At 40.8% G+C, this 27097-nt stretch overlaps 1 protein-coding gene across 1 annotated transcript in view; it reads left to right on the top strand.

Moving 5' to 3' along the window:
• FBN1 (fibrillin 1) overlaps nt 1-27097 on the top strand; it is a 254695-nt gene that overhangs the window by 225429 nt on the left and 2169 nt on the right. Inside the window, exons 60-64 of the mRNA XM_024115513.2 lie at nt 10193-10309; nt 10575-10703; nt 11468-11587; nt 23543-23774; nt 26298-26472. Of these exons, the coding sequence (XP_023971281.2) occupies nt 10193-10309; nt 10575-10703; nt 11468-11587; nt 23543-23774; nt 26298-26472 (773 nt within the window). The remainder of the gene's footprint in view (nt 1-10192; nt 10310-10574; nt 10704-11467; nt 11588-23542; nt 23775-26297; nt 26473-27097) is intronic.

The following is a 27097-nucleotide window of genomic DNA, read 5'->3' on the forward strand; positions in this document are numbered from 1 at the left end:
CCACCCACTCATCTGTCTTATGGGCACATGGTCGCATTCCTTGTGCCTTTGAGGGATCCAAAGCTGAAAGACCCTCTCGGCAGGCAAGAAGTGCTTCCCTGGGGTAAGTGCCTCCCTGTGACCCACCTCCTATTCTGGTTGGAGGGAGGCTGGGGCCAGGGAGATTGCAGAGGACCAGTGGCAGTAGCCATCCTCACTGCCTGCCCCATGGGCATCCACCATGGGGGATGTCCATGAGCATCTCAGACAGCAGGGCAGCTCTCCAAGGCTCAAGTGGATCAGACACCTAATCACATTAATGCAATAAATAGAAAACAGAAAGGATGTAATCAGTCTATTCAATAACTATATAGCCCAGCATGGTCCTGCCTACCTCAGGTTAATCAGTGCCATGATCCTAGAGAACACTGTGCCTAATTAAGTAAACACTTTGTCTAGGTTTTTGTTCTGCAAAATAGGGCCATTCCTAACCCCCAGCAGCTTATCTGAGACACAGATATTACAAAGAATTAAGAAACAGCAAAACTCTCTGCAGAAATTCCTGATCAACCAGAAGTTATCCTTTGCAAAATTATATTGGTATAAATTTGTTCTTGTAACAAGAACTTCACATGTTGAGTGAATAGCACAGTGAGTCAGACTCAAGGATAATCTGAAGAAGGAAAGGTAGACCAGATGGCAGAATAAGAGTTAGTGTGTTCTGCCATGAAGACTGAGAGGAGAAAAAGTGAAGTAAAGGAGGTTAAACGGTAGGATGGAGTGGAAGAGGAGAGCAAAGAGAAGTAGAGCCATCAACTCTTTTCCTCTGTCTGCTGAAAGGGGGAGAGTTAGTTAAGAGGCAGGTAATACAGGATAACATATGGACAATGCTTGAAATTTTCCTGTGCAGCACAAGTCCTATATAACCCTGCAGTATGGGGAGAGGAAGTTGAGAGAGCTACTCAAAAATTCTGTCTTAAAACATAGAACTTATTCTACATCTGTGGATCACAGTGAGTTCTGGGCAGCATGAGGCTACAGCTCACAGCCACAAACTTATTTGCGTAAATGAAAAACCAACTTCAGGGGAAAAATGTCTCTCAGTGTGTATACTATCTGTATGAATCAAAACAAATTTACAGCAGCTTTCTAACTTGTGGGGGCAGAAAATCCTAAAAATGTCTAGCAATTAAGAGATGGAAAATGAAAATAGATGTAAAGTAGTAGTTATGTTCTTTTACAATGTATTAATATGAAAAACATCTGTAATACTCTGGTTTTAGGGATACAAAAAATTTTACAGATCTACTTACAATATAAGACTCTCCTATTTTTCTCATAAGGTCTAAATTCTTCTACATACTTGGTATATATGACTAAATATCAAATGCGTGGTGCAGATACATGTATTATTGAAACAGAAGAAAGAGGCTAGAAGGATGACCCCAGGGGAAATGAAGGACCAGCACTCACCCCATGAGAGATGGGTAGGAACCAAGTAATAGGAAAGAAGGGGATTCTTGGATTCCCCTTCTTGGTTGTGAAAACAGCAAGTGTTGCTGTTCTTAATGGTGTAGTTAAAGATAGTATTGTAAGGTTGGAGGCAGAGACAAGATGGTGGGTTAGAAGGATGTGACCTCACCTCTTCTTACGAAAAGACCAAAATCACAACTGCCTGCTGAACAACTATTCACAAAAAAAACCCACTGGAACCTACCAAAAACTATACATTAAGTCCCCTACATACGAATGATTTCCATTCCGAGAGTGCGTTTGTAAGTCTAATTTGTTCATAAGTCCAACAAAGTTAGCCTAGGTACACAACTAACACAATCAGCTATACAGTACTGTACTGTAATAGTTTTATAATACTTTGCACACAAATAATACATAAGAAAACAAACACAGAAAACAAAACATTTTTAATCCTACAGTATAGAACCTTGAAAAGTACAGTAGTACCAGCTACACCAGTGCTGTTTTTACACTTGCTTCCAGACATCCTGGGCTTGAAATAAAGATACTGTACAGTATTGTATTCTCTACAGTAAAGTACACAAAAGCACAACCACTTGTAGGGGATGCACACACAACAATGTACACCAGACACATGAACTAACTTACATGATTGGACATGTGAATGTACGTTTGCATTTTTGAAAGTTCGCAACTTGAAGGTTCATATGTAGGGGACTTACTGTATCCTACATCCAAAGACAAAGAAGAAGCCAGAATGAGATGGTAGGAGGGGTGCAATCACAACGAAATCAAATCCCACATGCACTGGGTAGGCGACCCACAAACTGGAAAATAATTATACCACAGAAGTTCTCCCACAGGAGTGAAAGTTCTGAGCCTGACACTGGCTCCCTAGCCTGGGGGTCTGGCAACACAAAGAGGCTCCCCCAGAGAAACTGGCTTTGAAGGCCAGTGGGGTTTGACTGCAGGAATTCTACATGACTGGGGAAAACAGAAAATCTGCTCTTGGAGGTGCACACAAGATCTCATGTGCACCAGGACCCAGGGAAAAAAGCAGTGACCTCATAAGAACCTGGGCCAGACCTACCTGCTGGTAACTGGAGGGGTCTCCTGCAGAGGTAGGGGTGACTGTGGTTCACAGTGGTGACAAACACTGGAGTTGGTGGTTCCGGAGAGTACTGACTGGCATGAGCCTCCTGGACATTGCCTTTATCTCACCAAGACCTGGCCCCACCCAACAGCCTGTAGGCTCTAGTGCTGGGACACCTCAGGCCAAACAACCAACAGGGCAGAAACACAGCCCCACCCATCAACAGACAGGCTGCATAAAGTCTTCCTGAGTAAACAACTGCCCACTAAACACACCCCCTGACACAGCACTGCCCACCAGAGGGATAAGACACACCTCCACCCACCAGTGGGCAGGAACCAGTCCCTCCCATCAGGAAGCCTGCACAAGCCTCTTAGACAGGCCTCATCCACCACGGGGCAGACAGCAGAAGCAAGAAGAACTACAACCCTGCAGCCTGCAGAATGGAAACCGCAATCAATCACAGAAAGTTAGACAAAATGAGACAGCAGAGGAATATGTCCCAGATGAAGGAACAAGATAAAATCCCAGAAGAATAACTAAATGAAGTGGAGATAGGCAATCTACCTGAAAAAGAATTCAGAGTAATGATAGTAAAGATGATCTAAGATCTTGGAAAAAGAGTGGAGGCACATATTGTGAAGATAGATACAAGAAATGTTTAACAAAGACCTGGAAGAACTAAAGAACAAGCAGAGATGAACAATACAATAACTGAAATAAAAAATAGACCTAGAAGGGATCAATAGCAGAATAAGTGAGGCAGAAGAACAGATAAGTGAGCTGGAAGACAGAATGGTGGAAATCACTGCCATGGATCACAATAAAGAAAAAAGAATGAAGACAGTCTAAGAGACCTCTGGGACAACATTAAATGCACCAACATTTGCATTATAGGGGTCCCGGAAGGAGAAAAGAGAGAGAAAGGACCTGAGAAAATATTTGAGGAGATAAATAGCTGAAAACTTCCCTAACATGGGAAAGGAAACAGTCACCCAAGTCCAGGAAGCACAGAGAGTCCCGTGCAGGATAAACCCAAGGAAGAACACACCAAGACACATAGTTATCAAACTGACAAAAATTAAACACAAAGAAAAAATATTAAAAGCACGAAGAGAAAAGAAACAACATACAAGGAAACTCTCAGCTAATTTCTCAGCAGAAACTCTGCAGGCCAGAAGGGAGTGGCACAATATATTTAAAGTGATGAAAGGGAAATATAAGAATACTCTATCCAGCAAGGCTGTCATTCAGATTCGGAGAAATCAGAAGCTTTACAGACAAAGCAAAAGTTAAGAGAATTCAGCACCACCAAACCAGCTTTGCAAAAAATGCAAAAGGAAATTCTCTAGGCTGAAAAGAAAAGGCCACAACTAGAAACAAGAAAATTATGAATGGAAAAGCTCACTGGTAAAGGCAAAGATACAGTAAAGGTAGGAAATCACCTACAGCAAAATAGGATATCAAAACGAGCAATGGTGAGAAGAGGAGAGTACAAATGCAGGATATTGGAAATGCATTTGAAATTAAAAGACCAGCAACTTAAAACAATCTTGTTTATATATAGACTGCTATATCAAAACCTCATGGTAACCGCAAACTGAAAATCTGCAATAGATACACACACAAAAAAGAGGAATTCAAGAGAACAAAAGAGGAAGGGAAGAGAAAAGACCCTCAAAAACAAAGCCAAAACAATTTTTAAAACAGCAATAAGAACATACATATTGATAATTACCTTAAGTGTAAATGAATTAAATTCTCCAACTGAAAGACAGAAACTGTCTGAATGGATAGAAAAACAAGACCCATATATATGCTGTCCACAAGACACCCACTTCATATCTAGGGACACATACAGACTGAAAGTGAGGGGTTGGAAAAGGTATTCCATGCAAATGGAAATCAAAAGAAAGCTGGTAGTAATACTCATATCAGACAAGATACACTTTAAAATAAAGACTGTTACAAGACACAAAGACAAAGGAGGACACTACATAATGATCAAGGGATCAATCAAAGAAGAAGATATAACAATTGTAAGTATATATGCACCCAACATAGGAGCACATCAATATATAAGGCAAATACTTACAGCCATAAAAGGAGAAATTGACAGTAACACAATACTAGTGGGGGACTTTAACACCCCATTTTCATCAATGGAGAGATAATCCAGACAGGAAATCAATAAGGAAACATAGGTCTTAAATGACACATTAGACCAGATGGACTTAATTGATAGTTACAGAGCATTTCATCTGAAAGCAACAGAATACACATTCTTCTCAAGTGCACATGGAACATTCTCCAGGACAGATCACATGCTGGGCCACAAAGTGAGCCTTAGTAAATTTAAGAAAATTGAAATCATGTAAAGCATCTTTTCCAACCACAACACTATGAGATTAGAAATCAACTAAAAGAATGTGGAGGCTAAACAATATGCTACTAGGGACTTTCCTGGTAGTCCAATGGCTAAGACTCTGCACTCCCAATGCAGGGGGCCCAGGTTCAATCCCTGGTCAGGGAACTAGATCCCACATGGTGCAGCTAAAGATACTGCATGCCACAACTAAAAGATCCTGCAAGTAGCAACAAAGATCCCATGTGCCACAACTAACATGCGGAACACCCAAATAAATATTTAACGATATGCTACTGAACAACGAATAGATCATTGAAGAAATTAAGAGGAAATCAAAAAATACCTAGAGACGAATGAAAATGAAAATGAAAACATGACAATCCAACACCTACGGGATGCAGCAAAAGCATTTCTAAGAGGGAAGTTTATAGCAATACAATCTTACCTCAGGAAACAAGAAAAATCTCAAGTAAACAACCTAACCTTACACCTAACGCAACTAGAGAAAGAAGAACAAACAAAACCCAAAGTTAGTAGAAGGAAAGAAATCAAAAAGATCAGAGCAGAAATTAATGAAATAGAGATGAAGAAACAATAGAAAAGATCAATGAAACTAAAAGCTGGTTCTTTGAAAAGATAAACAAAATTGATAAACCTTTAGCCAGACTCACCAAGAAAAAAAAGGGAGAGGGCTCAAATCAATAAAATTAGAAATGAAGAAGGAGAAGTTACAACTGGCACTACAGAAATACAAAGGATCATAAGAGACTGCTACAAGCAACTGTATACCAATAAAATGGACAACCTAGAAGAAACAGACAAATTCTTAGAAAGGTACAATCTCCAAAGACAGAACCAGGAAGAAACAGAAAATATGAACAGACCAATCACAAGTACTGAAATTGAAACTGATTAAAAAACCCCCAACAAACAAAAGTTCAGGACCAAATGGCTTCACAGGCAAAATCTATCAAACATTTAGAGAAGAGTTAACACCTATCCTTCTGAAACTGTTAGAAAAAAATTGCAGAGGAAGGAACACTCCCAAACTCATTCTATGAGGCCACCATCACCCTGATACCAAAACCAGACAAAGATACCTCCAAAAAAGAAAATTACAGGCCAGTATCACTGATGAACTTACATGTAAACATCCTTAACAAAATACTAGCAAACCAAATCCAACAATATATTAAAAGGATAATACACCATGATCAAGTGGGATTTATCCCAGGGATGCAAGGATTTTTCAATATCTGCAAATCAATCAGTGTGATACACTACATCAACAAATTGAAGAATAAAAACCATATAATCATTTCAATAGATTTGCATAAAAATCTTTTGACAAAATTCAAAACCCATTTATGATAAAAAAAAAAAAAAAGAACTCTCCAGGAATTGGGCATAGAGGGAACATACCTTAACATAATAAAGCCCATATATGACAAACCTACAGCTAACATCATATTCAATGGCGAAAAGCTGAAAGCATTTCCTCTAAGATTAGGAACAAAACAAGAATGTCCACTCTTGCCACTTCTATTCAACATAGTTGTGGAAGTCCTAGCCATAACAATCAGAGAAGGAAAAGAAATAAAAGGAATCCAAATTGGAAAAGAAGTAAAACTGTCACTGTTTGCAGATGACATGATGCTATACATAGAAAATCCTAAAGATGCTACCAGAAAACTACTAGAGCACATCAGTGAATTTGTTAATGTTGCAGGATACAAAATTAATACACAGAAATCTGTTGCATTTCTATACATCAACATCAAAAGATCAGAAAGAAAAATAAAACAAACAATCCCATTATCATCGCATCAAAAAGAATAACACACCCAGGAATAAACCTACCTAAAGAGGCAAAAGAACCGTACTCCGAAAACTAAAAGACACTGATGAAAGAAATCGAAGATGACACACACAGATGGAAAGATATATCATGTTCTTGGATTGGAAGAATCAATATTGTCAAAATGACTGTACTTCCCAAGGCAATCTACAGATTCAATGCAATCCCTATCAAATTACCAATGGCATTTTTCACACAACTACAACAAAATATTTTAACATTTGTATGGAGACACAAAAGATCCCAAATAGACAAAGCAATCTTGAGAAAGAAAAACGGAGCTGGAGGAATCAGGAGGAATCAAGTATAGTCTCACTTCAGACTATACTACAGTGCTACAGTCATCAAAACAGTATGTATGGTACTGGCACAAAAACAGAACTATAGATCTATGGAACAGGATAGAAAGCCCAGAAATAAACCCATGCACCGATAGTCAATTAATCTATGATAAAGGAGGCAAGGCTATACAATGGAGAAAAGACAGTCTCTTCAATAAATGGTACCTGGAAAACTGGACAACTACATGTAAAAGAATGGAATTAGAACAGTCTTGAACACCATACACAAAAATAAACTCAAAATGGATTAAACACCTAAATGTAAGACTTGATACCTTAAAACTCTTAAAGGAAACCATAGGCAGAACACTTTGACATAAATTGAAGCAACATCTTTTTCAATCCGTCTCCTAGAGTAATGGAAATAAAAATAAACAAATGGGACCTAATTAAACTCAAAAGGTCTTGCACAGCAAAGGAAAAACCATAAACAAAATGAAAAGACAACCCATAGAATGGGAGAAAATATTTGCAAATGATGTGACCGACAGGGGATTAATCTCCAAAATCTACAAACACCTCATGCAGCTCTATATCATACAAACAAACTACCCAATCAAAATATGGACAAAAGATCTAAATAGACATTTCTCCAAAGAGGAATGGAGAAATGTGCCCCTTGGCCCCACAGATGGCCAAGAGGCACATGAAAAGGTGCTCAACATCACTAATTATTAGAGAAATGCAAATCAAAACTACAGTGAGATATCATCTCACACCAGTCAGAATGGCCATCATCAAAAAGTCTACAAATAGTAAATGCTGGAGAGGGTGTGGAGAAAAGTAAACCTCCTACACTGTTGGTGAGAATGTAAATTGGTACAGCCATTATGGAGAACAGTATGGAGGTTCCTTAAAAAACTAAAAATAGAGCTACCATATGATCCAGCAATCCCACTCCTGGGCATATATCTGGAGAAAACCATGGTTCAAAAGGATACATGCACCCCAATGTTCATTGCAACGCTGTTTACGATAGCCAGGACATGGAAACAACTAAATGTCCATCAATAGAGGAATGGATAAAGAAGATGTGGTACATATATACAATGGAATATTACTTAGCCATTAACAAGAATGAAATAATGCCATTTGCTGCAACATGGATAGACCTGGAGATTATCATACTAAGTGAAGTAAGTCAGACAAAGACAAATATTTAAATATGATCAATTGCTTATCAATATAAGCAATATGATATTGCTTATATGTGGAATCTAAAAAAAAAAAATCACACAAATGAACTTATTTACAAAACAGAAACAGACAAACTTAGAAAACAAACTTATGGTTACCAAAGGGGAAAGGTGGGTGGGAGGGACAGATTGGGAGTTTGGGATTGATATATATACACTACTGTACTTAAAATAGACAACCAACAAGGACTTACTCTACAGCACAGGGAACTCTGCTCAATATTCTGCAATAACTTAAATGGGAAAAGAATTTGAAAAAGGATACATGTATATGTATAACTGAATCACTCTGCTGTACACCTGAAAGTAACACAATGTTGTTAATCAACTATACCCCAATATGAAATAAAAAATTTTTTAAATCACTGAATTGTCCCCCTCACCTGTTTGCAGGTAAGCTTCAGTAACTGTGTGATGGTGCTCTAGCAAGTCCCCTGGGGTCATAGGGGAGGCCACCTGCTGGCAGGAGACATACAGCTGCCAATCATGCAGAAACCAGAAAAGCAGAAACAGCAACTCCCCAGCAATGGAAAGAGCACAGGATTGGCTCCTTCTTAAGAGATGTCAGCACTGGGAGAAATATGGGCAGTTCTTTAGTTCAGGTCCACTCCAGATATTAGTCTAGCCAGGAACTGGCACTGATTTGCAGCTCCAAGCACAGCTCTGTATACAGTGATAAAAGAAGATCACAAGAAAGGGAGGGAGGCAGGCAGAGAGCCAGGCAGGAAGGAAGGTAGGCCGATAGATTTCTAAATTCTCTGCAGTTTCTTTCTTTTTTTTTTTTTTTGATTAAAATTCAACTAAAAGCTGGAACACACTTTGTATCTCTTGAAGGTTTAAAATAGCTATGGAGTTCAGAAAGAGCCACAAGCTCTGGCAGTGAGGAAAGAGGCCTGGTCAAAGCAGAGGATTTTATTGAGAAGTGGAAAATAATGTTGGATAAATACTGTAGGCAGTCTTTAAAAAAATGCTATTGGCTTATCAGAATGATTATTTTTGTTTCCTTCCTGATTACTCAATTTTGTTTTATCCAAAGGAGAATCTAAACAAAAAAGTTAGTTTTGTTTGGTTTGACCTGGTTGACCAGCTCATTTGAGAAGATTAAAAACAGCAAACAGGAAAGAACCAAGCAGAGAAATTCATTTCCACCCTCAACATTTTTTTAAAATTTATTTATTTATTTTTGGCTGTGTTGGGTCTTCATTGCTGCAGGTGGGCTTTCTCTAGTTGCGGCGAGCGGGGGCTACTCTTTGTTGTGGTGTGCAGGCTTCTCATTGTGGTGGCTTCTCTTGTTGTGGAGCACAGGCTCTAGGCATGCGGGCTTCAGTAGTTGTGTCTTGTGGGCTCAGTAGTTGTGGCTCACGGGCTTCAGTAGTTGTGGTGCACAGGCTTAGTTGCTCCGTTGCACGTGGGATCTTCCCGGACCAGGGCTCGAACCCATGTCCCCTGCACTGGCAGGCAGATTCTTAACCACTGTGCCACCATGGAAGCCCAACATTTCTTTTTATATTTTAACTTGAATAGATCTTTTCAGTGCTTTGGAAATTTTTGAGAATCCTTAATCTTTTATTTCATTTTGTAATTCATTTAAATTTTATAATTTATTGGACATTTCTTTGCTGAGAAATTTCTGCATTCCTATAACTAAAGGGAATGGGTTTTTCTTGGATCCCCAAAGAAATGCATTTTTGGTCTGAATTGAAACCATGCTTCATCTTTCAAACCCTTATCTCCTGGGTTCCTCCTAGCCATTTGCTGTGGCTCTCTTCTGACCAGGTCATTTAAGATGTAGAAAAGAAAACTCAGAGCTGCTCCCTAGGGCAGCTTCTAGGTACCTGGGCTTCAGCTCAATTCCAATGCCCATCTTGCATTTTCTTATAGATCTTGATGAGTGTGCAACTAAGCAGCACAACTGCCAGTTCCTGTGTGTTAACACCATTGGCAGCTTCACATGTAAATGTCCTCCTGGATTTACCCAACACCATACTGCCTGCATTGGTAAGTGGGAGGGGAAAAATCCTATATGGAATGCAGCTGTTCCTCTAAGGGATTGTTTTCAAGCACTTCTGCTGTTGGAATAAGAAGATAAAACTCAAAAAAATATGTGAGTACATGTATGTGTGTCTGTGTGTGTGTGCATGCGTGTATGTGAAAAGTTATTGGCCTTTTACTGAGCAAATCACCCTTCTTTCTTTCTTTTAAACAACACAAAGACGGCTTTGGGGAAGTTTCACCCTCTCCTTTCCCCCACTGCTTCTTACAGATAACAATGAATGCACCTCTGACATCAACCTGTGTGGGTCTAAGGGCATTTGCCAGAACACTCCTGGAAGCTTCACCTGTGAATGCCAGCGGGGATTCTCACTTGATCAGAGCGGTGCCAGCTGTGAAGGTGAGTAGAGCCCTTAGCTTGATCCAGCTGGTCGGTCCTTGTGGAGGTGGCCTATAAACACCTGCATCATCATCCTCTATGAGACATCAGAACTGAGCACAGGGGAGATAGCCAGCTGAAGATGGGAAATGTTTTCTCTAGTTTGCACGGGTCCCATATCTTAGAGATCCATCTTTTGTCTCATACTTGTGTCCATAATGCATGCTTCTCCTGAATATAACAAGACTTCTTCTGCTCAGTTGTTAATTTAGTCTAATAGGGAATGACCCAGTCAAGAAAAATAGCTAGATTCCTGAATTTGACTAATTTTCTAGTCACTGGATCCAGAGTCTTAGAAGGATTCCCTTAATGTGGATTAAATATATGAGGAATAGCTCTTCTGCTAATATATGATTAAATGTTTTACTTATATTTTTTAGGATTTTGTTTTTGTACTGACATTTTGGTTTCTAATTCTAGCACAAATAAGGAAATATAAATAATTTACACAGCTGTCTCAGAGTGCTCTTGTGCCTTGCGTTAAGTTTCTCCATCATTTTTATTTGTGGACTTTACCAGGGATACATGAATGGTTTTTTCCTTGGACTTATCAAAAGCTCCAGAGTAGATATTCTTAAAGTTTTTGGTGGTAGAATAATTTTTTAAGGATCAGATTTCTTACTAAAATTGCCTTGCACTTTCATATGCATATAAATGTTGCTTCAGAGAACACCTCTGAGACAAGCATTGATGTGACTTAAAGGCGACTCTGCCTTCTTTTTCAGATGTGGACGAGTGCGAAGGAAACCATCGCTGCCAGCATGGCTGCCAGAACATCATCGGGGGCTACAGGTGCAGCTGCCCCCAGGGCTATCTCCAGCACTACCAATGGAACCAGTGTGTTGGCAAGTAGTTTTCCCTTGTTCACAAGATGAATTGCTATCAGCTCCTATGAGTCAGAAAACTGCTTTCTTTCTAAAAACTTTCAACTTGTCATTGAAGCAACAAATACTCATTTCAAATTGTCCGTACCTGTTGAATCCAGAAGGAAGTCACAGCCTTTGCAAAGTAGCAAACTAAGAAAAAAAAAAAATAATGATAAAGGGTATTTTGAGGGCATTTGAAATGAAATGTCCCCAGAATTCCTTGACTCCCAATATCCCCTTGCTCTCCTGCTTCACTGCTAGTCATCAGCCCACATGGAGTTTTCTTCACCTTAGAGGCCAACAAAATCCTGCTTCTGACTGTAGTTTATCAGCCAGTGAGAGGCTGTTATGAGCAACTTTTGGCCAGAAGACGCAGAAGTGGTTCCATTGAGTGCTATACATCTTTGGGGCAGAGTGCAAGCAGCAAACACAGAAAGTTTTTTTCAGGATTGCTAATTTGTTTTGAATAATAAGGGAGTCCCCTAGAATCTCCCATTAAATTGAAGCTTTTTTTTTTTTTTTTTTTTCGGTACGTGGGCCCCTCACTACTGCGGCCTCTCCCGTTGTGGAGCGCAGGTTCAGAGGCCATGGCTTACAGGCCCAGCCACTCCGCGGCACATGGGATCCTCCCGGACTGGGGCACGAACCCGAATCCCCTGCATCGGCAGGCAGACTCTCAACCACTGCGCCACCAGGGAAGCCCTGAAGCTGTCATTTTTGATTCTACAGTATCATAGGAACATAACTCTTAATGCACATCAGGGAATCCCAACATTGCAAATTTAGAGGGACCCCAATCCATCTAGCCCAAGCCCTTTGTTTTACTGATGAAGGCTTAGAAGCCCAGGAAGGAAAGGTAGTCTGTCCTTACCAGTTCTTTGGTGGCAGGACCAGAGCTAGAACCCAAGGCTCTTAACTTCATGTTTTAGGGCTGCCTTTCTAGTATCACCTTCACTTTTCTTTTTCATTCAGCAAGTAGCACTGCAAGCTTTGTGCTCTGGTGACCTATTTTGGCTGCCACTCTCTTGGGTACAGAGCCCTACTCAGCAAAAACAAAGAGCAACTGCCTTCTGGGTGGCTGCTCCACATTGCAATGCTTGACTTTACTCCAAATGAAGACACATTTGGTACATGTTCATTTATCAAATGCGTGTCTCTCTCATCTGGTTTGATTCTTTACAAGATGCAGTTTTGCAGAGGTGAGTAGTGTTGGCTAAAATGACCACAGTGTTTGAGTTTAGGCTGCACAGCTTGATGATTAGCTGTCTGGTTTTAATAAAAAGCCCTTTGTTGGGCTTCCCTGGTGGCGCAGTGGTTGAGAATCCGCCTGCCAATGCAGGGGACACGGGTTCGTGCCCTGGTCCGGGAGGATCCCATGTGCTGCGGAGCTGCTGGGCCCGTGAGCCGTGGCCACTGGGCCTGTGCGTCCGAAGCCTGTGCTCTGCAACGGGAGAGGCCACGGCAGTGAGAGGCCTGCGTACCGCAAAAAAAAAAAAAAAAAAAAGCCCTTTGTTATCAGCTCAGGAAGGTCTTGGATTTTAATCACCAGTTTCTGACATTGTTCACAGAACTTCCAGTATGAGCTTTGTTGATTCAATACCCAGCATATGAGCCTATCTGCCCTTATTACATAGCTCCCTTGAATGAAATTGGAGCTGTGGAGAAGAGTATAAAAGAGGTGAGGGTCTGTCACTGCTGGGCCTTACCCTCCTCTTCCTACACTCAGTCCAGAAATAGTAGAGATAGCCAGGTCATGCCCTCGTTGCCTGGAGATTCTATTTTGGCCCCATGAAGATCATCTCCTGCCTGGGACTTGTAGAAGAATGAGTCTATTAGGAAGTGGGAAGAGAGGGGAGGATCAAGATAGCAGAATAGGAGGATGTGGAGCTCACATCCCCCCACAAACACATCAAAAATACATCTACATGTGGAGCAACTCTCACGGAAAACCAACTGGAAACTGGCAGAAGACTTATTCAACCTAAGTGGCAGGAAAGATCTCCATGAAGCTGGGTAGGGTGGAAAAAATAAAATAAAAAGGAAGGCATTGGAATGCGACTGGAACTCCTGGGATGATCTGTGAAAGAGGGAAGGTCCACGTGGACAGCTCTCACCCTGAGGAGCTTCCTTGCCTGCTGGGAGGTCTGCTGGGACAGATGGAGGGAGCTGGACTCTGCTTGTGAGGAGTGCACATGTGCCGGCTTGCTAGCAGGGTGGAGAGAGACCAGCACTGACAGCTGCCACCTTGCCACACTTCTCAGTCTGAAACTCATGTGGGGCTGGGCTGCCAGTATAAGCAGCGACTAAGTGCTGAATCTCAGGCAGGGGAGGGTCTGGCCATGGTGGATTTTGTCAGCACACATACCAGGTGGTGCCACAGAAACGCATGACTTGGGTGGACAGGCCCTGGAAAGGAGTATGCAGAAGTTGTTTCCTGGCAAGAGCACTCATCTCCACCCATTCCACCCCACAGCTTGGAGCCGGATCTAGGGTGGGCAGGTCCTCAGAGTGACCTGTCACAGAGGCAGTCCAGGCTCCAGACAGTAGCACAACCACGTCGATTCCTGCAGCCACAGCACCCTGGCCTCCAGCAGCAGCCCACTCCACACCACAGCCTAGCACTAGGTCTGGGATGAACACAACAGAAAGGGACACAACCTTGGGATGCTTCTCAGAACCATGGACACCTGCATGGGTGGCACTTAGGTTTGCTGTGACCACACAGGCCTTACTTGCTTCAGCAGTCACCTCCTTTGGGACAGAGCACACACTCAAGGGCAATGGAGCCTGACCAAACCTGACCCTCAGGGCTTCTACTCCAACAACTGTGGAGGAGACACCACCCTGACAGGGCTGTGACAGCCACAGAGCAAAAAGGAGGCCCCACCCAACATCCAGTGCAGGCTATGGATGCACAACACCAATCACATCCTCTATCAAAGGAATAATGGCCAGCACACTGAGGAAAGATGTGGCTGGCATCCATACCATAAATAGCCTTCTCACCAAAAATATTGGAATCACACAGTCTACACAGGGATGCTCCTACATAAAACACCCCTTCAAGACCACAGTAGATAACTTTCTCTGTCTCTATGAATTTAGGAGAAACAGTTAAGTAAAATGAAAAAGCATAGGAACTATTTCCAGTTAAAAGAATAAGAGAAACCCCCTGAAAGAAAAGATAATGAAATAGACCTCACCAGTCTACTAAACCCAAGTTCAAAAAGGAGGTAAGAAAAATGCTAAAGAATTAATAAAGATTATCAATAGAAATGAAGATTAAACAATGAACTAGAAACTATAAAGAGGAACCAGTCAAAATTAGACGACTCAATTGCTGAGATAAAAACCAATCTAGGGCTTCCCTGGTGGCGCGGTGGTTGCGCGTCCGCCTGCCGATGCAGGGGAACCGGGTTCGGGCCTCGGTCTGGGAGGATCCCACATGCCGCGGACCGGCTGGGCCCGTGAGCCATGGCCGCTGGGCCTGCGCGTGCGGGGCCTGTGCTCCGCGACGGGAGAGGCCGCAGCAGAGGGAGGCCCGCATACCAAAAAAAAAAACAAAAAAAAACCAATCTAGAAGCAATGAATAGCACACTAAATAACACAGAAGAACAAATAAGTGATCTGGAAGACAGAATAATGGAAAACACCCAATCAGAACAGCAGACAGAAAGAAAAGTGAAAAAAATGAAAGCAACATATGGGGCCTATGGGATAATGACAAAGTGTGCCAATCTACACATAACAGGGGTTCCAGAAGGAGAAGAGAGAGGGAAGGGGATCTAAAGTGTATTTGAAGAAATTATGGCTGAAAACTTCCTAAACCTAAAGAAGAAAACAGATATACAGGTACAGGAAGCACAAAGGGTCCCAAACAAGATGAAACTAAACAGACCCACACCAAGACATATCATAATTAAAATGGCAAAAGTTAAAGAGAGGATTTTAAAGGCAGCAAGAGAAAGATTCAGTTACAAGGGAACCCCCATAAGACTATCAGCTTATTTCTCTGCAGAAACTTTGCTGGCCAGAGGGAATGTCATGATATAATCAAAGTCTTGAAAGGGAAAAACCTGCAACCTAAGATACCCTACACTTGGCAACATTATCATTTAGAGTACAAGGAGAGAGAAAAAAAATTCTCAGATAAACAAAAACTAAAAGAATTCAGCAATACTAAACCGACTCTAAAAGAAATATTGAGGGAATTCCCTGGCAGTCCAGTTGTTCGACTCCATGCTTCCACTGCAGGGGGCATGGGTGTTATCCCTGGTCAGGGAACTAAGCTCCTGCATGCCATGTGGTGCAGCCAGGAAAAAAAAAAAAAAAAAAAAAAAAGAAATATTGAAAGGTCTTCTCTAAATAGAAAAGCAAGAATCTATAGGAACGTGATAATCCCAATAGGAAAGGCAAATATATAAAAGGACTGAAGATCACTTAAGCCAGTATATAGATTAAAAAACAATCAAAAAATTGTTGTAAAGGTGATTATATCTACAATTAATAGCAAAAGCATAAACATGAAGATGTAAAATAGGACATCAAAATCACAAAATTTGGAGGAGGCGACTAAAAAATGTAGATTGTTTAGAATGTGTTTGAGCTTATATGACTGTCAGTTTAAAGCAAGTAGATATAGTTGTGGGTCAACACACTTGAAAACCAGGTTAACCACAAATTAAAAACATAAAATAGATTCACAAAAACCAAAAAGAACGAAACTCAAACATAATATTTAAAAAACCATCAAACCACAAAAGGAAAAACAAAAAAGACATGAACAAAGAAAAACTACAAAATCAACTGGAGAACAAGGTTTAAAATGACAATAAGTACATTCCTCTCAATAATTACTTTAAATGTCAATGGACTAAATGCTCTGATCGAAGGACACAGTGGCAAATTGGATAAAAAAACAAGAACCTATAATATGCTGCCTACAAGACACTCACTTCAGGGAGAAAGACACACACAGACTGAAAGTGAGGGGATGGAAAAAGATATTTCATGCAAATGGAAATGACAAGAAAACAGGGGTAGGAATACTCATATCAGGCAAAACAGACTTTAAAACAAAGTCCATAAAGAAAAAGAAGGACATTATATAATGATAAAGGGATCACTACAAGAAGAGGATATTACACTCAATAATACATGCACCCAATATAGGAGCACCTAAATATATAAAACAAATACTAACAGACATAAAGGGAGAAATCGACAGGAATACAATGATAGTAGGAGACTTTTACACCCTACTGACACCAATGGACAGATCTTCCTCAGTGAGGCAGCAGAGGTCTTAAATGACACAACAGACCAGTTGGACTTAATTGATATCTACAGGACACTACATCCAAAACAAAAACACCAGAATACACATTCTTTTCAAACACACATGGAACATTCTCTATGATAGACCACTTGCCAGATTACAAAACAAGCATCAAGAACTTTAAGAGGATATAAATTATTTCAATCATCTTTTCTGACCACAATAGTATGAAATGAGAAATCAACCACAGAAAGAAAAATGGGGGAAAAAAATGAACACATGGAGACTAAACAACATGCTACTAAAAAACCCAATGGGTTAACAATGAAGTCAAAGAAGAAATCAGAAAATACCTCGAGACAAACAACAATGGAAACACAATCTTACACAATCTAAGGGATGCAGCAAAAACAGTTTTAAGAGGGAAGTTCACAGCGATACAGGCCTTCCTCAAGAAACAAGAAAAATCTCAAACAAACAACCTAACCTACCACCTGAAAGAATTAGAAAAACAACAAGCAAAACCTAAAGTCAGCAGAAGGAAATAATAAAGATCAGAGAGGGAATAGAGATTTTTTAAAAACCCAGAAAAGATCAATAAAACCAAGAACCAGTTTTTTGAAAAGATAACCCAAATTGACAAACCACTAGCCAGGCTCACCAAAAAGAAAAGAGAGGACCTAAATAAACAAAATAAGAAATTAAAGAGGAGAAATAACAACTGATACCACAGAAATACAAAAAATCATAAGAGAATACTATGAACAGTTATATGCCAACAAATTGAACAATGCAGAAGAAATGGACAAGTTTTTAGAAACATACAGCCTGCCAAAACTGAATCAAGAAGAAACAGATAAACAGACCAATCACTAGAAGTAAAATAGAATCTGTAATGAAAAAAACTCCCTGCAAACAAAAGTCCAGAACCGGACTGCTTCACTGGGGAATTCTACCGAACATACAAAGAAGAACTTATACCTAGTCTTCTCAAACTATTCCAAAAGATTTAAGAGGAGGTAACACTCCCAAAGTCATTATATGAAGCCACCATCACCCTGATGCCAAAACCAGACAAAGACACTACACAAAAAGAAAATTACAGACCAATATCTTTGATGAATATAGATGCAAAAATCCTCAATAAAATATTAGCAAACTGAATCCAACAATACATAAAAAGGATCATACACCATGATCAAGTTGGATTCATTCCTAGGTCACAAAGGTGGCTCACATGCACAATCAATGTGTTACACCACATCAACAAAAGGAAAGACAAAAACCACATGATCATCTCAGCAGATGCAGAAGAAGCATTTGATAAAATTCAACATCCATTCATGATAAAAACTCTTACCAAAGTGGGTATAGAGGGAACATATCCCAAAATTATAAAAGCCATCATGACAAACCAACAGCCAATATAATGTTAAATGGTGAAAAGCTGAAAGCCTTCCCACTAAAATCTGGAACAAGACAAGGATGCCCACTGTCACCATTTCTATTCAACATAGTATTGGAAGTCCTAGCCACAGCAATCAGAGAAGAAATAAAAGGTATCCAAATTGGAAGCAAAGAGGTAAAACTGTCACTATTTGCAGATGACATGATACTCTATATGGAGAACCCTAAAGACTCCAGACAAAAACTGTTGGAACTAATAAATGAATTAAGCAAGGTAGTAGGATACAAGATTGATATACAGAAATCTATTCCATTTCCTATACCAACAATATGAGAAAGTAAAAAAAAAAAAATCCTGTTTAAAATCACATCAAAAAAATGAAATACCTAGGAATAAACTTTACCAAGGAAGTGAAAGACCTATATGCTGAAAACTATAAAACATTAATAAAGGAAAATGAAGATGATTCAAAGAAATGGAAAGATATCTCATGCTCTTGGATTGGAAAAATTAATGTTAAAATGGACATACTACCCAAAGCAATCTATAGATTTAATGTGATCCCTATCAAAATTCCTGTGACATTTTTCACAGAACTAGAAAAAAATCCCCAAATGTATATGGAACCACAGAAGACCCAGAATTTTCAAAGCAATTCCAAGGAAAAAGAACAAAGCTGCAGGCATAAACCTTCCGGAATTCAGACTATAATACAAAGCTGCAATAATCAAAACAGCATGGTATTGGCACAAAAACATACATATAGATCAATGGAGCAGATAGAGAGCCCAGAAATAAACCCACGCACCTACAGTCAATTAATCTGCAACAAAGGAAGCAAGGATATACAATGGAGAAAAGACAATCTCTTCAGCATGTGGTTCTGGGAAAGCTGTACAGCCGCATGTAAATCAGTGAAGTTAGAACACTCCCTCACACCATATACAAAAATAAACTCAAGATGGTTTAAAGACCTAAATATAAGACATGACACCATGAAATCCCTAGAAGAGAACATAGGCAAAACATTCTTGGACATAAATCGTAGCAATATTTTCTTAGATCAGTCTCCCAAAGCAAAAGAAATAAAAGCAAAAATAAACAAATGGTACCTAATCAAACTTAAACGCTTTTGTACAGCAAAGGAAACCATCAACAAAATGAAAAGACAACTTATGGAATGGGAGAAAATATTTGCAAATGATGAAACCAACAAGGGGTTAATATCCAAAATACACAAACAGCTCATACAACTCAGTATCAAAAAAACAAACAACCCAATCAAAAATTTGACAGAAGACCTAAATAGTCATTTCTCCAAAGAAGACACAGATGGCCAATCAGCACATGAAAAGAGGCTCAACATTGCTAATTATTAAAGAAATGCAAATCCATACCACTATGAGGTATCATCACCTTACACTGGTCAGAATGACTATCATCAAAAAGTCTACTATCTCCAAAAAAGTCTACTATCACCAAAAAGTCTACATCTGGAGAATGTGTGGAGAAAAGGGAACCCTCCTGCACTATTGGTAGGAATGTAAATTGGTGTAGCCATTATGGAGAACAGTGTGGAGGTTATTTAAAAAACTAAAAATAGAGCTACCATATGATCCAGCAATCCCACTCCTGGGCATATATCCCAAAAAGATGAAAACTCTAATTCGAAAAGATACATGCACCCCAGTGTTCATAGCAGCACTATTTACAATAGCCAAAATGTGGAAACAACCCAAGTGCCCATCAACAGATGACTGGTTTACGAAGATACACACACACACACACACACACACACACACACACACACACACACACACACACACACATACTGGAATATTACTCAGCCATAAAAAATGAGATATTGCCATTTGCAGCAACATGGATGGACCTATATAATATATATAAGTGAATCACTTTGCTGTACACATGAAACTAACACTATTGTAAATCAACTAAACTTCAGTTTTTAAAAAGTGGGAAGAGGTTTGGGGGTTTTGATGCCCAGAAGATACCAGTTCAAACTGGCCTCATAATTCTTGGGAATTATTGTTACCCAGAATGAGCACTGTATTGCCTTGGGCCAGAATAGCTTCCCCAGAGCCATGCAGAGCAGATCTCTTGGACCAGCCCTCCCTGGATCCTTGCTCCTAGGCAGCCAGAAGTTCACTCTTGGAAGATGGATAGGTTTATAGGGTAAAGGGCCACGGATATCATTGCTTTCTAGAAAATATCAAACTTGCAGCTTGAAATTGGAGCTGACCCATCGTGACCTATAGGAAATTAGTAAAGGAAAGGCTGTTCTACATTTGGAGTTCTCCCAGTGGCTCTCCCTTAACACCACAGCTAAGACACACTATGCAAGCCTGATGCTGGAACCTTTGAGTTTAGAGGACAGAGTAAATAGGTTTCCATCTGCTTTTAAGCAGTGTCTTTCAGAGACTCTAATGCTCTTTCATTCAAATTAGAATTGTCTCTTTTTATGAAAAGAGCAAAACCCTCACCAATTTAAGTAACAACTGAAAGAATAAAACAAAGATTTTGGCATGTAGAAAAATTCCTTGTGGAGCCATTTGCTCCAGGGTGCACACACAGGATGAAAAAGGTCAGGAAAAGTGCAAAACATGTTAAACAAATCATGGTATTTGTATATTGATAGAAAGGGTGAGTGCACAAACAGATTGTTTTCACGCTGTAAACATTGAACATTTGCCAATTTCTTATCTTAATCCGTGCTCCACTCTACCCCATCTCTCCAACCCAGATAAGCAAGTTTAATTTAAACTTATTAGATTCTCAGGGAGGAAAAAATGTAAAATAGAAAAGAATGTGAAAAGGGGACAGGGAGAGTTCTTGACAGGAAGAGATACTCCAAGTTATAAAGAGAGATACTCAAACTTAGAAAGAACCTTAGCAATGATCTAGTCTGATCTGTTTCCTAACATATCAATCCATCTCCAACCTAGAAAGGTACTCACCTTCTCCCCAGATAGCCCAATCTATGCATAGGAAACTTTAATTTTTAGAAATATCATTTTCATAAAGGATGAACCTTTTCTCCCGCTAACTCCTAACCATTGGTCCTATTTCTGCTCCTTGGAACAAAACAGAATAAATCTAAGCTCTGTATTAACAGGTCTTCCCCACATATACCCATGCCTTAGAGGTTTTATCAGCCAGAGTCCCAGCAGGTAACAGATGTCTGAGCCCAACCAAAAGCTCAGGATACAGGAGAGGAGCTTGTGGATGCTCCATTCCCATCAGCCTTGTAGAGCCGAGGGCAGGTGAGAAGTCTGGAGGTGGATAAGCAAGGCAAGGAGAAGACATTCAGCCCAGAGACATGCCCTTCACCAAGGCAACTACCCTCGGTTCTTCATTCCTTGGATGCCCATCGTCTCCATTAGTTTCTATCACACAGCTCACCTCTAATTTAAAATAAGGGCAAAAAGAACACAGATGATGGCATATTGAATCATTTTGTTTTAGGAACCTTAGAACCTAAGTGACCTTGGGTGGGTACTTGAGAGTCCTTGGAAATAAAGGATCTCAAACAGATGCATAGCTAGGCACTGAGCCATAGCAGGCAGCTCAACCAATAGCTTTCTTATTGTATATCTATCTACTCCTTCTTCTCTCTGTAACTACATACAGTCAAGAAGTGGTGGTGGGGGGCAGGTCGAGAAAGGAAGCGGGAGGAAGAGAAAGAAGAGAGGAAGGAAGGGTGGAAGGCAATATGAATTTTGTGTGTGTGTGTGTATATATATGCAAGTATCCTGTCCTCACCATTTTTACCCACCTGTTCTCCTAATTTTTAAAAAAAAAGATATTTTCTTACAAACAATTTTGTTCTTGAAAAATGAATCTACCTCAGCAAGTGAAAAAGTAAAAGAGAAAGGACCAGTTTAAATGTGGGTGAGTCCCCTGAGAGACACTGTGATATAAAGGAAAGCATGTGACTTTTGTAGTCAGACAGACCTGGGTGTGCATCTCTGCCCTGCGGCTGCTGCTAGGAGATCTTGGTGAGGCTTTCTGAGTCTTGCTTTCTTCACCTGGAAAATAGGGATTTTAATACCTACCTCCGTGACTGTTAGGCAGGTTAAGTAAATGGAGTGAAGTACTTAGTATCCCAACTGCCATACAGTAGGCATCTAATAAGTGTTAGTTGCCTTTCTCCTCCTCTCTTCCATTGGAAGAAGGTATTTGCTAAGTGAGGAGAAGGTCAATCACATGCATTCATATGAACATATGCCTGAAAATGGGCTCTAGCCGTTAAGAAATGTCTTACCAGCAAACTTCCGTGCTGCCCTACAAAGGCAGGTCTACAAAAATATATTGGAAATTTCAAAAAAGTATACATCAGACATGATGAGAAACTTGAGGGTTTTTTCCCCTTTGAGTTGATTTGTTAAAGTTCGATTTCTTTTTCCTACTTATTGCCATCAGACTTGGCCGGTCCCTATCTGTAGCTGGTTCTGCAGCATCTGTGTCTCTTGTAGGTTTTCCCCAATTACTGCCTGTGAAGTCTGTACTGAATCTGTCCCAGCCATACTTAGCTTTAGACATGGCCCAGACTCTGGGCAGGAGGTGGTTTGGATAAGGGGGCCCATTCAGAGATGGGAGCAGACATACCAGAAGACACTACTCATCCCCAGGGCAAGCACCTGGGGGCTTTTATGGACTTTTTAAAATGAAGTCCTAGTGGGCCAACACTTCCTGCAGGATGTCAGCCCTTGCCAGCCCTACTCATCCTGAAAAAGGAAGACTGAGAAAGCAGCCTCCAGGAATATGGTTCATCTCTGCTGTGGAGATAATCATCCTATTACTGGGCACTTGTGAAGCAAAGGTGCAAAGAACTGATTCCTGCCCTCCCACCCTGAACCCTGAACCTTAGCCATGAACCATCCCCACGTTCTTCACAGGATGCTCCCGTGGAGGAGAACATACAAGTGTTGGCTTCAGATGAGAACTGCAGTCTCCTGGTCCTCAGAATACCATTCCCTAATGTACTCTGCCTGGTGCACTTGACCTCAGAAACCACGTTTGCTCACCATATGGCAAGACACCACATCTGTTTCCACATCTTTCTCTCTTGTTCCCTTTCCCACCGCAGCCACCTCTGCCTGTGTTACCTTCCCAAGAGCCTAGGGGAGGGCCAGCTGGCCGGCAGCAAGTGGCCTGATCCAGACACCTCCATAGAAACCTCTGGCTGGTATCACATATGCGGTGTCTTCTGGTTTTTTTCCTGCAGATGAAAATGAATGCCTCAGCGCTCACATTTGCGGAGGAGCCTCCTGCCACAACACGCTGGGGAGCTACAAGTGCATGTGTCCTGCTGGCTTCCAGTACGAACAGTTCAGTGGTGGGTGCCAAGACATCAACGAATGTGGCTCTTCTCAGGCCCCCTGCAGTTATGGCTGTTCCAATACCGAGGGCGGCTACCTCTGTGCCTGTCCACCTGGCTACTTCCGAATAGGCCAAGGGTAAGCACTGCTAGCCATGGTCGTGGTTGGAGGCTTTCTCATTCATAACATAATTAAGTATATTTAATTCAAAATGACCTGTCCTAGTAGAGTAGAACCATACTTTTTATGATTCTTGAGTTAATTCCAATTAGTGCTGCAAAGGTTTTAGGTTATTTTATTTGAAAGGGGACATCTAGTTTTCTGGAAATTCATAGAATGTCAAACAAAATAATGAAATGACATTGTAAATACCTCGCTCTATGGCTTATCTGTCTCATTCTCTTGATCTTCACATCTTGTTGGAAAGCGATTAATCTCTCAGGAAATACAGGGGCTGCGACCCATGACAGAACTGCACTCAGGCTGCACTTTGCTGATGCAGCCTTCTCCTGGGGCAAGCAGGATTCTGTCTCGACTTAAAATGCCTTCTCATCTAGCTCCTGTTAGGAGAAACCAAAAATATACCTTTTGTGGAGTCCTTTACAGTTTTAAAGTATATTTTACATTTCAGACTTAAATTTACATTAAAAATTGGCAAAATAGCATTAAATATAAGAGTTAAAAGAATTACTGTATTTTCCAGGTAGAATACTTCACCACATTGTATGCGTGAGAGCTGGAGCAGGAAAGATGTGTTTTTATTCTACTCAGTAATTTAAAAGTTAGCGTTTTCAAAGTTTAGGGCTTCTTTCCCACTGAATTAATCTGGACTTGGTTGTCTTGGTTTTGGCTATTCTGTGAAGGAGCTCAAATTTTAACTTTTTAATTAGGAACACAGACATTAAATATACATACACATATACATACACACCAACACACACACTTATATATACTCCCCCACACACAAAGTCACATATTCCACAACACACACATACATGTGTATATCAAATTGTTAATTTTGTGGTCTTTGATTTCTTGACACACAAACATCAAGTGATTCATTCTGGGGTGTGTAGAAGGTAAAAGAATGTTTCATGGGAAGCACACAGAATGCCAGCAATAGGACTCAAATTTCCAGATGTTTGTGTCTGGCTCTCAGTAGACTCATTCTTTATAAGTTTAATGCCAGAACCGTTTTCCCAGCAAAAACTGTGACACTCCAAACTGGCTTCTGGCCAGTGGGACTTTATAGTCACACTTCTTGTAAGTGGTGTTCCAGGGATATGAAAATACTGGAAGGGAGTTCTGAGAAAGGAGCCAAAGCCTGTGAATTTGGAGTTTGCCTTCCAATAATTTAATGATTATGTGAATGCACACACATACAGGATGAGCATTTCTCATTTCATCCATTTTATTGTTTCTACACATTTCATGGTGCAAGATTAAAGGACAAGGAAAGGAAATGTGTTGGGCTCAGCAGGATTACAGAAAATATTAGAAACCTGTAAATTGCTGCAAAACACAAAGTGTTCTTATTGGCATTATATTTTGAATCTTAAAGGCATAAAGGAAAATGAGTTATAAAGAATAGATCAACTAATACAGAAAGAGAAAATAGTATTTGGTCTACATTATGGACCCAGTAGTAGAGATCTACCCATTTATAACAGTTTGGGCTCCTCCGTGAGTCACTAGAATGGACCCTACCCCAATGTAAAGATTCTTTTAGGATCATTCAAATATTTCAACACATTTTGAAAGAGGAGCCTGGTAAATACATTCCAAGTGGCCTATGAAATAGTAAGCAGAATAACAAAACAAGGTACTTGTGAAACATGCAAGCCTCCCTCCATAACTTGGCTTTAAAAACTGAAAGGCAAAGAAAAACAGCTGAACTAGTTTTCTCTTGGGCATGGGTTTGTTTATCCAGCCTCACATGAGTCAGAGCCAGTGGACCTAGTGGTTTTGAATGATTTGAAACAATTTCCCACAGTTGGGTAAGCTTTGATACATGTATTTTATACATTGCATATCCTCACAGTTTATATCTAAATCAACCTCAGTTATCACCTAGAGCTTTCTTCTTATCTCCAGGAGGAGCTTCAGCCAAAGTGAGAGGTCTGATAATAGGAAAGATTGCTCAGAAGCTGGAGTGGTGAAGGCTGGTGACAGCGGTGGTGGTGGAAGGGGAGGTGGCAGTGATAGTATCAGTTAAGCAGGAAGAGGGCAAGGAACTGAACAGTGATGTCTCATACCTTTCTCACTCATGTGGAGCCTGTTTCATAAAAAGAAGGCATCTTTATTGAACCTCCCGAGTCACATGGTCTCCCTCATCCTCTGTTCTTCTCGTTTCCACTCCCCGTTTCCTCCCCAGCAGTTCAACAAAACACCTGCCACGTTTCATTTGGGAAGTGAAGGGACAAATAAATATGCAAAACGGGGCCTTGAGAGACAGTAAAAAGAAATCAGTCAACCCAGGGAACTAAGAATTTGAGGCCCAACACCGAGGGCTTCAGTGTTGTTCTGAGAACCAGCCTATCATCCAGTGGACAAATAATCAAGGGCTGAATGTCACTAGGGAGGGTCCAGGCTTCACCAGAACTCTTGCTCCTCCATCTCCCAATTCTAACGAAAAACATCTGTGTTTCCCTTCTACCACAGGCACTGTGTTTCTGGAATGGGCATGGGCCGAGGAAACCCAGAGCCACCTGCCAGTGGTGAAATGGATGACAATTCCCTCTCCCCAGAGGCGTGTTATGAGTGTAAGATCAACGGCTACCCCAAACGGGGCAGGAAGCGGAGAAGCGCAAATGAAACAGATGCCTCCAACACTGAGGTAGGTCCGAAGGTGGTTTCTCCTGATGTCTCCTATTGCAGAAAGGTCCTCCAGATTCCTATGGTTTCCTCCAAGGATGCCCCAAAGTGTGAAAAAATCTCCCTGAGGAGAAAATCCAGACATTCCCTGAGCTCTAGGCTGTATTTTACAAGGGTCTGTGGGGTTCTCTGGAGTTTCTTGCTGCTTTTAGGGAGTGGCCATTCGAAGGTTTTCACATACTTGCTCATTTCCTCTGTCTCGGTCTCGCCGAAAAGAAAGTCAAACACCCACCCAAAGTCTGCTGAAAGGACAAGGTCTGAGATCCAGGACAGCAAGTGGGCAGGATAGCGAAGTGACATAGTTCTCCCTACACAGGGATGACAAGCTCTGAAAGCTACAGGCTCCTCTACTGAAAATAGCCATGTGGAGTGTGAGGGAACTTGGATTCTAGACAAAAACAACATGGAGCTCAAGCAGCCTGGTTTTCTTTGCCTACGGCTGCTGCAGCCTTTCAGTCAACTCAGAAATGCAGATACTCACCCAGACCTCTGGCTGCAGGCCCGGAGAATCCAGCACATGTGGTCCCAGAGAGGCAAGCAAGAAGCCAGTGAAAAGCACTGAATATTAGAAGATCATCAGAGCCAGG

The sequence above is a fragment of the Physeter macrocephalus genome, chromosome 11 (assembly GCF_002837175.3).
Source record: "Physeter macrocephalus isolate SW-GA chromosome 11, ASM283717v5, whole genome shotgun sequence".
NCBI classification, from domain to species: domain Eukaryota; kingdom Metazoa; phylum Chordata; class Mammalia; order Artiodactyla; family Physeteridae; genus Physeter; species Physeter macrocephalus.